The 12,024-nt window shown below is 38.7% G+C and overlaps 1 protein-coding gene across 2 annotated transcripts in view; it reads right to left on the reverse strand.

Moving 5' to 3' along the window:
- Window positions 1-212: 212 nt before the first annotated feature.
- Window positions 213-12,024, reverse strand: part of LOC139145494 (sodium-dependent serotonin transporter-like) — a 46,165-nt gene continuing 34,353 nt past the window's right edge. For both annotated transcript variants that reach the window (XM_070716702.1, XM_070716703.1), the window contains exons 6-13: window positions 11,258-11,392; window positions 10,849-10,952; window positions 9,989-10,113; window positions 9,237-9,349; window positions 7,739-7,870; window positions 4,526-4,726; window positions 3,232-3,399; window positions 213-2,081 (exon numbers count right to left, since the gene is read on the reverse strand). In XM_070716702.1, coding sequence (XP_070572803.1) covers window positions 2,001-2,081; window positions 3,232-3,399; window positions 4,526-4,726; window positions 7,739-7,870; window positions 9,237-9,349; window positions 9,989-10,113; window positions 10,849-10,952; window positions 11,258-11,392 — 1,059 coding nt within the window. In that variant the 3' untranslated portion in view covers window positions 213-2,000. The remainder of the gene's footprint in view (window positions 2,082-3,231; window positions 3,400-4,525; window positions 4,727-7,738; window positions 7,871-9,236; window positions 9,350-9,988; window positions 10,114-10,848; window positions 10,953-11,257; window positions 11,393-12,024) is intronic.

Consider the following 12,024-nt stretch of genomic DNA (forward strand, 5'->3'; position numbering starts at 1 on the left):
GGGGGAAAATTAAATTTGCTGTTTTTGGAAAAATAAGACGGCCAAAACTTTATTTACTCCGGGAGCTTCAAAATGAGCCTCTGCTGTAAAGTGCAGCTCATGGTAGACAAAAAACGCACGGTAGACCAAACAAATTCTTTGAATTTTAGGGTCTGAAGATCTGTCCGCGAGGCGCATGCGTTCTACCTCAAACGAGAATTGCAACCAAGGGCTGGACTGGAGACAATAGGCATTGGTTTATTGCTAACAATACACTTCATTGTACACGTCATTGATAAATGAAAGGCACAGTTATTGCCAGAATTCAAATAAAGTTATCATCGTCAATACATACAATATCATCATTATTAGTATACTTGTATTTATAGTTACATTACGAATAAAAGTCGTCTCAGTATCTGTACAAATTAATTCACATGTTAAATTCTCAACATCTGTGTTAACTATTCATAATTGCAAATATTAATTACAAATTACAAACCGTCTCATGTTAAAACACTGTCGATTCCTGGCAGTGCTGTTTATCGTAAGAGGTCATCTGATTGCGCATCTCGACACAAATAATTATACAGAATACAAAGATCGATCAAATACTGGCAATAGTGTCCGAGTGCCACGAAAAATTCGACTTTAATTACAACTTTTCACAATTTTTTACAATATAACTTTTATCACCATACTTAAATATGTTACCCGGGTGCGGAAAGACTGAACACGGTACAGCAGACAAAGCCAGGCACCTCGAGTCAAAAGAAAACCCTGGGTTTAGCTATAGAGGGCGCTTGACACCACTATATTCCGTTTTCGGATTTTGAGAATCTGCAGGAACAATGTAATCTGATTATGATACACAAAAACAGGCTATATCCTAGAACAATAACTCGTTACTTGACAGTGAAGCAGGTGACGATCAAGATAACCAATATTTCACAGTTACATATTACAAAGTCGTAGTTAAGTATGAAAATTTACTTTTTAGTTTAAAATTTCATGTCCTTATATGGAGGTTACTGTGGGTCGTCGTACCATATTGCAGATGGACGCAGGGACCCTCTAGTACACTGACAAAAATTTTACACTCATTTTCTTTCAAATTTATTGTTTAACATTCACAGAGAACGCATTTAGATTATTGAAGCGAAGCACACTAATAGATGAAGAGTTCCATATCTGGAGAGACGATAAGCAACAGTTTCACAAAACTAACGAGGTGCTAAAATGATCAGTTGCTGGTATCGTTCGGACGAGGTGCCGCACGTTAAATAAAAAGTAGTCCCGGTCGAAAATAACATAGTTCCGATTACACGTAAACGGTCCCAGTCACAGAGACAAATGTTCCATCTTCACGTTTCTGATAATACTTGGAATTTGAGGGGCGGATTGCAACAGAGACAAAGTGCTCATGTTTCTTTCAGACCTACTCGAGCAGGAAACTGGTTCAACGACACATATTAAAGGAACAACCACTTTTGTCGTGTTTAAAAGTAATTAATACATACATTAAGGAACAGAAAGAGAGTGATAACGATACTCCACAATACTCATTTTGTTAAAAGCTGCATTTGCCATCGGATACAAAGCTTTCTTCCTACTTCAGGTTTTGTTTGTGCATGTATTACATTATTTTGACGTAACAGGGCATCTTGTTTTTAACTTCAGTGCAATAATACCTTCAACGGCGTACGAGAGTACGGGATGTGCGGATGGCCAACAATCCAATGGCCGCGTTCCTCACCACATAAAATCTGTTCATAGGAGCTACCTGAATAGGGAATACAGTGTCTTTCCATCGAATGCCTGCAACACAGCAAAGCTTTCAAACAGTGTCTTCTAATCAAACTGCATTATTTTCCCTCTAGTTATCTTCTTACGACATGGAATGACTCCTGGGACGATAAAGCTTGGTCCTCTTCTTCAAAACTCTACAGTTAAACGCCCTCTACGGACTAACGTAATTTCTCCTTGATGTCATGGCAGCGAGCAGTACTCAACGCTTGGTTTCACAAGTAACTGTTCATGGCGTACTGTTCCCTGTTTCCCAATGACTGGTCGCCTTCGGGTTTGATGGCTGTTATCAGTCGCTGTACATTGGTGAAAACGATAAGAAGTATAGCGTCAATGACACTGCACTCCCATTGCATCACACTAATATACACACAAATTGTATTCGGTATTGGACAAACCGAACTCGAAAGATATCTAAAGGGCGGTTTCATAGACGATGTTTCGGACAAGAATGAGGTAATTACAAAAGTTATTGTACAAATTTTACCATCATTTGAACAAATCTGAGGGGAATACGCCGAGGAACCTGTAAAGCAAACCTGACCGGTTTAACAGAAAATAGTTCAGACTAGATGTTTTGACCAAATTTGAGAAAACTAGCCTCAAAAATTTACATACGCGAATATCACCGTCATTCGAATAAATCTGTACGAGGTTAGCCGTAGAATCATACAAACAAAGTTTGGAAAATATCTGCCACATAAATTGCTTTAGAGTCGACGTACGGATCATACACTTACTGATCCAAATAGCTCTGCATTCCATGCGTATATATTATATAGTAATAGGAACCAAAACCATCCTTTACGAGACTTTCACATTGCGAGAACGAACGCATAAATTGTATGAAATAGATACGAAGTAGATGTGATTACGGGTCCATGTGCAGATCTAGAGCACTGTATAGTACAGCAAAGACCAGTAAAATATGTTATTTTGAAATGTTATTTGGCCTAATGCAGTGCACTGCGGTGTTCCGTGGTGCTGTTTAACTGAGTGTTCTTGCTCCTTGCACATGGTAATATCAAATGTTAATTATGATATTCAATGCGCTGTAAAATTCTATGCATTATAATGATAAGATATGGGTTTAATGCACTGATCTGTGGTGTTCCTTGAAATTACTGTGGTACAAGACGATGTACTGTAATGACAGCATGTGATGTTGCTCAATGCAAAGACTGGTTTGCTTCACTGGGCTAGGTAAAAAGCTTTGCGAAGGGTTTTTCGGCACACGTAAACGCGTGCAGAACAAGTGTGTCAGCAATATACAAGTAATAATACACAGATAAATATGTAGCAATCACCAACACCATCATCATCATCATCATCACCATCATCATCATCATCATCATCAAAAACAACAACAACAACAACAACAACAACAACAACAACAACAACAACAACGTCGTCATCATCATCATCATCTTAATGATCATCGCTTACCTCTTTGAGTGTTCCCGGTGTTATAATTATCCTATAGACGGCATACACTGGAACCATGATGATGGAGGACAGCGCCACCAACCAGCCGATCCCGATGGACCAGTATGGATAACTGTAATTTTGGAATGCAAGCGGTTTCCAGGATACGATTGTCATGATGATGATGAACTGATGAAGAAAGAAGTTCCATATTTACGTACAGTGTCACCATATTGGCTCATTGTTTTTTCGTCGAACAAAAACTCATGTATTTAAATTTCTGTAAAAACCACTTGATAATTTCGTTGGATACTCATCAAAAACCTGGGTTGATCCTATCTGTTCATTTCTTATATGAATGAATGACACGTTTGTCTTAAGTCTAGAATCTTTTTGATCTCTGAGCTGACGGAAAATTGTACATTCATGAACACACGATGACATTTCCTCTTCTGAAACAAAATTACGGGCACGGTTTTCTCGCAAGATACGTGTACAAGGTTTAATAATGGGCTTTTGTTAAGACAGTGACAAACCTTCTTTGTTATTCACTTTGCACGCTGTGCATATTAAATAGGTCATTTAAATTTCTTTGAATTGGCAGTAGAATTTTTAAAGGTAGAATGCGCCTCGGGGACAGATATTCATACTTTTAAATGATTACGATGCTTTGGTTGGTCTCATTTTGAAGCTTAATAAGTAAATCTTACACTGGATTATTTTGCTAAATTTTATCTTTGCCCATAGAGTTAACACGGGGATGGCGGGTATTTAAATTTCAAGTGCTGTAAAATGTTGGGAGATTTTTGTTTCTCTAGTGCCAAATTTTGCACGGTGACCCCTGCAACCGATGTAAATAATGTATCTAGGGTACGTTGGCGATTGACGAAAGTTAAAACATGCTTGTTAACAATGAATATCGTAAAATATAAATGTTGCAGCTATGTTGAAGTGATGCATCTAGATATCATGCATGAAACACAATGTTTGCAAACAAGAAAGTCGCACACGCGCAGGTCCGACGACCGCCTCCCTTTAATCATGATATAATCAAACCGGGGATGGGCCCTTCTGTCGGTCCCATACCCACAGAGCACGACCACGCGTTACCAACAGTACTGTGCTATTGAAACGACTGCCATCCCAGAATCACATCTTTGTTTTAAGGATAGATTGCTTGTCTTGATATCCCGGTGGGATTTTGGAATTCAATCGGGAATATAATTGTAGTATCGAACGACGGCGCCGTGGAAGAGGTACAGAAGCGTACACAGACTGAGAAATTGGATAGGACCTTTTATGAAGTGTGTCTTACCAGCAAGAATAGTGGCGAGATGAAACGCCAACAGATTCTCCAAAATATTCCTGGTTTGTATCCCAGCATCTGTTTGATCTCCTCGGCGAACCGTCCGGCTCCGTAAAACCAGGATATGACGACGGCTTCAAGGAACACGATGACGAGCAGCGAAACGCCGGCACCCATCTCAGTGATTAAGTGTATCACGAACTGTCCACCCTTTGAAAAGAAGACAGAATAAGCGCATGGTCATTTCAGATTGTAGTTCCATGTTCCCGCTCACGGCGGCATGTTCCGGAACCGATTAAGATAGAATGCGTTTTGGGGACACAAATTCGGACTCCAAAACTTTTACAATATTCTCTTTGCCTACCACTTGCGGGAGTGGCTCATCTTGAAGCATACTCAGTGGACTTATTTTTTTGAAAATCAGTAACTTTATTTTTCCTCCATGTTAGAGATAAAACAGAGATGGCGGCCATTTTGAATTTCAAATATCGGTTAATATTGGGTAATTTGTTTCTCTACGGTACCAAAATTTGCACGGTGACCCCCAAATTTTATCTGATTTTGAAAGAGAATGGTTGAAATTTTGCCATTGAAAAGTGTGAACAAAATTTTACGTCTTTCGTTTTCGGGCGCCAACAACCTTAAAAGAGATGCCGACTCACACCTCCGACTCACACAGTCGCCCGGACTACTTTGTTATCAGTTAGAACACGGTTATAAAAACCTGAATATTTTAAATTTTAACGAGTGTGCGAACAACCGTATACATGATGTTGGTCAAACAAACTTCAATGTTGATTTCAGAAGCCTGAATTTCATCGGCATAGAAACTCGTGTCCGAGCATGCCGTCGTCTGCGATTTCAACTGAAGAAGGTAAAATGGCTCTGTAAATCCTATTCAGTGCGACTTGTATCCTTTTTGTTACCTAAAATATTTGAAAATCTGAGGGCAATCGATAAAAACAAGAGCACAAAAAGCCGAAGGAATATCAGTAATTGAATGCCAAGTCTATAACGAAGTGAGCACAAAAATCGCCATCGGAAAACGCGAAACGCCCACTTGTCAGGTATATCTTTGAAACTAATACCAAACGACAAGTGAACGTGACATCATCAGAACTACATGATAAGAGCACGTGCACAGAAAGTGATGACGTATCCGTTCACGGGCATCATCTTAATATCTCTAAAGTGAGACGTGCTGACACGACAGTTTGGCACAAGACCAGTATAGTAATTCACGAAGATAATTTTGGTGAAAAATAGTGCGAATCGTTAAGTTTTGATACATGCATGGGTGCTTGTTCGGTTTGAACTTTAATTTGAAATTTTTTTTGTAAAGACAATGGCCAGCTTTAACCAAAACACAAACTGTTGTAAACTATGGCCGTAGCATTCTGTGGTAATGGGCCGATGGAAACTATAGCAGTGAGCATGAATTTCTGCAAAACCACTGAGGGCGCTATTTTCATCATGATCTCAACATTTTCGTGGACTTGTCCGCACGACAAATTCATCAAAAGTGAAGCTGACATTGACCTAACACCTGTCAAGAGGGTTCGTGCATGCCACTGAATTTTTTAAAATGGAAAAATTTAGCTCAACGCTAAAGTGGTGGCCTACGGCAAATAAATTAATGGTCTTGTGCCGTCTGGCTGATGTTAGCCGAACGGTGTGTTTGCTGACCTTCGAGACGAATGAAACGCGTCTTAAGTTCAGAAAGCACACACAGGATTACAAATCATACAATGCGATGCCTGGTATTGTAAATCGCCCACAAAAATTCAGAAATACTGACCTCACACATTTAGAGAGCGGTGCAACCACTATTCAATGTTTTCTTTATCCTGTAATATTCTCCTACTTTAAACTACCATAGCTGAAAACCTTATTACATTTTCCGTCAATTTGGTTCTGTCGGTAAGGTACAGCATCTAGTTCTACTCCCGAGACCGTATCGTTTGTGTTGAATCGCCAGTGCTAATCATTACATCACAGTCTGTATGTCATCAACGATTGAATGTGGCTCGGACTACAATATCACTCGTCAACAATTGAACGTTGCATATCGAACACAATGTGCCGTGTTCGGGAATTAGAAGAAAATGCACTTGTTTTCTAACACGCAAATAGTGAAAAGTCAGCAAAGTTACAGCCATAATCCCTTTGTACATAAATATTTTTATCACACATACCATTCTTATGTTTGTTGAAGGTCAGACATTGCAAAGTTCAAATTTGAAGATTCAGTAATGCACCGGGTTTGTTTACAGCGATGCTTGTCGATTTTATGGTCATATGCTATTTGAAACAAAACGTTTTAAGCTTTTACAGGAAATGTTGTTTCAAAGAAACTTTAAACATGATTCTCTTCAATAGTAGTAATAAAGACCAAACACTGGGGGGGGGGGGGGGGTATCGTTCACCGTGTAAAGTTCAGGATTGGAGACCATAGCAAAAAATTGTGAGAATTTGAGAGTCCGAATATCTGTCCCCGAGGCACATTATACCTTAACGGTTCACTATATGTAAATTAATCTGATTATTTTTTTTAGTCGGACGAGGATGGGCAAAGTGTCGAATGTGACGGATACAACGATTTTCATTCTCATGATTGTTTTTTCCGTGTTAGTCATTTCTGACGTCACTCGAAAGGAAAGAAGTAAACATCGTGTCCAATCGGAAAACGATCGGAAATTGCACCGAACGTTATTCGTCAACGTACAGTTTCCACACACTGCTCTGTTGAGGACCTATTGCGTCAGCGCTGGCAGACAGAATGCAGTTATCAAACTGAGAATCTTTCTGTAAAACGAGCTTTTACTACTTCGGTAACAGCTGATTTTAGAAAGCCACTACTATTGCTTCTGAGGAATGCGAACTTTTGAATATACACTTTGCCCCGTGTATACCTATTGTAATCACAAGATTTTGATTAATTTTGTGTCGAAAAATCTGTATGGGATTAAACGATATTTTCATTCCCCAAAATCTGATGTAAAATTACAGTAAAGACATGTTAGTCAGATTTTAGACGAAAAAAATGTAAGACAAAATTGTCACTACAATAATTTTATCTGAAAAGTAAATATTTTGAAGAGGTGCTGTTCTTCCAATTTTGAATCATGTTGTTCTTCAACTTAGAAGACTTGGACTGAAGATTTTTTCGTAGTCACGCCCAGCTTCCCTTACAAACGTAGCGTGAATTTCTCGTTTACTTACGTATGTCGTAGTTGGCAGAGCCCCAAGGTAGCAACAACATATTAATACGCCGACAAATATCTCGCGATTTTTGCCGATGGATTTCGGGTATTCGTCACAGAAAGCGGTGATGATGGCCTCGAGTCCTCCAAACTATAGAACAAAGGAAAATAGAATAATTATTGAGCAATATAAAACATTTCATCTATTACTAAATTTCTATATACGTACTTCTTTTGAAAAAAATCCTCCCCATTGGTCTAATAAATCGAGCAAAAACAGAGGAAGGGGCCGGCGTCGGCGCTATGCAATGCAGAAATAAATGAGCATTCACAAACAGGTCGCACCAATAAACGCTATGCCCCACTCTCCTCTCAGAAAAAGGAATCGCTTCGCGTATGATAAGAAGTGAGATTGACGTAACACATCCGGTCGCGCACTGCCGAATGCAGCAGTTCGTTTCAGAGCAGCCGTCGCCATGGTTACTTAATCACGGCAAAGTACCTCCAACTGCGACTAAATAGTTCTTTATTTTGTATTCTTTTCCGAGTTTTGTAGAAAGTTATCAATATTTATAGTTTATTTGATTTCCCCGTTACCGTAATGTTTCCTCTCGGCTGAGAGGAGCCGAGCGTATTTTTATCGATTTATTTACTTAGAGTGGACTTTTGAAGGCAATCATTCAAAAGCTGAATCCCGCCGAATCTTAAAGATATAGCCTCTGTTTAATCAAACTTGAACGTCCAAAATTCGAGTGCGACCGACTAACAATATTCATGAGTCAATTTTAGGCATGTTGGCTGTAACAATATGCCATTTCTGAAGAATAATTTTTCAAATTTACAGTAACCTCGGCACGGAATATTCCCCGAAGCTGATATCACAATATATATTGGCGTCACATATATATATATATATATATATATATATATATATATATATATATATATATATATATATATATATATATATATATATATATATATATATATATATATATATATATATATATATATATTGTATATAGCCGTTCGAACATGTAATGAATAAAAAAACGAAAAGAGGACAACGATGCTGAGCATTCTGAAGGAACTAACTGAAAGGGGGACAATGCAAAAGTTGTACACACTGCCTGGAGACTTACGTCATATATTCAGGTCAGGCTATAAATATATTGATGAAGTAATATTTTGTGATTTCCATCAATATGGCGGAGGTGCACATATATATCTCAACATATCCACAGGCTGTCATCACTTGACCTTTCATAATTTCCTAGTGACTTACACTCCCAGCGATATAATCAATGTTCGAAATATTTTTATAGTCAAAGCTACATTACGAGGATCATGTGATTTTCATTGCTGACATCTATTCACCTAAACAACTTTCTATTCTATCAATATTCCCACTATTAACATAAATTAACCAAAAGAATACATTACTTAATTGCAGGAAACAAGAAAATCTCTGAAACTTTGACAGTATTCATCAAGCAACACCAACAGAGAAATCTTACCGTACTGTCCAGGCCAAGCGTTATCAGCATGAAGAAGAAGATGATGGCCCAGAAAGTAGATCCGGGCATCGCCGCAATGGCTTCTGGATAGACCACGAATACGAGACCCGGCCCTGTAGCGGCAGGGGGAATATACACATAATCGTATAAACATCAACTCAAGTACCGTTTGAGGAAGTATATTATTTCAAATCTAACGTAAATTGAATGGATTTTTTGGTCTTTATAATAGGAATTCTTAAAATGGTTCGAACACAGTACTGTCAATGTGAAATGAGCTAACGGGGGCTCGATACCGATTGTTTTTTCAGGTCGAACCCAAACGATCAAGATAAAAAGACTAGACAACGAAAAGTAAGCAAACGACAAAACTGGTTGTCTGTGGAAGACTAAAATGCTAAATATTTTTTTAAACAGCTTAGGGGTTGACCTGCCTTTAAGCCAAAAAAATGAATATACCTCGGCTTTGTTCTATTGTCTTTGGGTTCACGCATTTATTGTTCCAATGGAAGTATACAGGACACGGTAACTGTAATTTGGCTTAATCTTTTAGCCCAATTGATTTATTTGTTATTCTTGTGTGGCTATGTTTGCTCCATGAATGGGCTTCATCATGTACGACTCAGACATAAACTGTTTTATAACGTTGGTTGCATTCATAGCAGTGCTTTCATCCGTCCTGCCCAGAAGGTCAGCTTTCCATACATTACCATTATGATTGATGGACTCTTCACACCAACTGTACAACTCACCTTCTGCGGCAACTTCGGAGACATCAGTACCTTGCTTGTGCGCCATAAAGCCGAGCACAGAAAAAATGACGAATCCGGACAGGAAACTGGTCAAACAGTTAATACTACTGGTGACTAAGGCATCTCTGGGGGGAAAAATGAGCAGAAATCGGAAATAAATGTTTATGGGTGAATAGAAAGGACTCCCGTAGCTAAAAGCAATGCCCAATCAATGCTATAGAGGTGTAACATTTTCGGTTAATTCCCTTCAGTAAAATGACAACAATTATGGATGTTCTATAATACTACTAACAATGCTAAATTTAACAATACAGATTTAATACGTTGTTTATTACTCTATTCCTGACAATATGAAACAAAAACGGGTATATCGTATCATAAAAATAGTTTCACGACCATATTATTCTAATTAATGTTATTTCACGATTCCTATCTTTCATACACGTAACGGATAATATCCGCATGAACTTCACGACGCCAAAGTGTATATACCCGAGGGCATAATTATTTAGCTCAATGATCCGGTCCTTTGTGCTTTTGTACTCGTAGTCTTTAAAGCCAAAATAACTGATGTCATTCCTTTAAAAGTGCAGCCTTCCTTTTCAACACCGAGCCACTGCTGTTTTTGTTGAAGAAGAAGGATTTACTTTAATTCAGCACGTTTCGTTCTTGAACGCAGGGAAACCTCTTCGGGATATCTCGAAAAGAAAAGTTATGTGATAAATGTTATCTGTAATAAATAGTCATGAGGACAAGGACACGTTTAATCAGAATATATAGGTCGAGTGTTTCAACTGATACCAGCGGGCGCAGTTTGTATTCAGCGTCTCTCGTATGAAGGAAAATAGGTGGAAACTTACCTGTAACAGTTGTTATGAAATTTGTTGTAGCTAGCCAGGGCGAGAATAACACCAAACCCTGGACCCAGAGAGAAAAATACCTGTACTGCGGCGTCTATCCAAACCTTTTGCCAATTGGGAGGAACACGAAAAAGATTAGTGTTAGTAAATATAATAGCGTCATGTATAGGCACAAGACGGTAACGTCTTAAAAGTATGGATGTAATTTTTTGTAGTGGTCGTTCTATGGTATCAACAAATGTAGGTAGGGATGTCGTATTAGCAATTATGGGCCTGATTGAACTATGTTGAAGATCTTTATTACAGTTTTTAAGTTTCTGAATGAAGGTCTTTACAAGTATTTCATTTCGTCAATTTTCTTTAGAAAACTCATACAAGCCTTGTGTGAAAATCAAAGGTTCATGCTCACCCCCGTCTCCAGTAGAGGCTCCCACCTAGGCGTTATGTAGTACAAAATGCCCTCCCTGGAGCCAGGCAACGTCACTCCCCGTACCAATAAAATGCTTAATATGATATAAGGGGCTGTTGCAGTTACCCACACAACCTGTAAAAGGGGGAAATAAAATGATAGGCATGTATAAGGCAGAGGGAACGTTGGGTGCGGATCCTGGTTACAATTACAAACTGATTCATTGATTCGTTTATCTCCGTCTCGGAGAACTTGCCGAGTTTGCATCGTGTACGCAACAGCTACCACGCCAGCAATTTCAAAATTCAGCCATCGTGTTTCAGTGCAAAATGGAGGTGGCTATATCTACGTTTACATTCAATTATCGTGTCTAATCTGAACTACAGCGCCCATCTTGACACAACACTGGGCTCGCAAGATAAGCGCGTAAAATGACAGAGCATGTTTATCCTGATTTTAACGTCGTTTGTTCAACGGACCTCTAATGACACATTAAGTGCGAGTTATGTACGTTGAACATACGGAGACGCTCAGAGGGGAGATAAGTTGAATATCAATTACACTCTTAACATGGCAATGACAAATCTTAGGATAATAAAATAATTACATTTATCGTGCCTCGGATTATTGAGCAAATGCCTCAGGACTAGTAGACATTCCTTTCTATTTCAGAACTGTTCTGAAACTGTCCTGTCATTAAATGAAACAAACGACAGACTGGCAGAGAAGTCTGTAATGTTGTAAAAGTATTCATACACTGAAACAAT

The sequence above is a fragment of the Ptychodera flava genome, chromosome 12, assembly GCF_041260155.1.
Source record: "Ptychodera flava strain L36383 chromosome 12, AS_Pfla_20210202, whole genome shotgun sequence".
NCBI lineage: Eukaryota > Metazoa > Hemichordata > Enteropneusta > Ptychoderidae > Ptychodera > Ptychodera flava.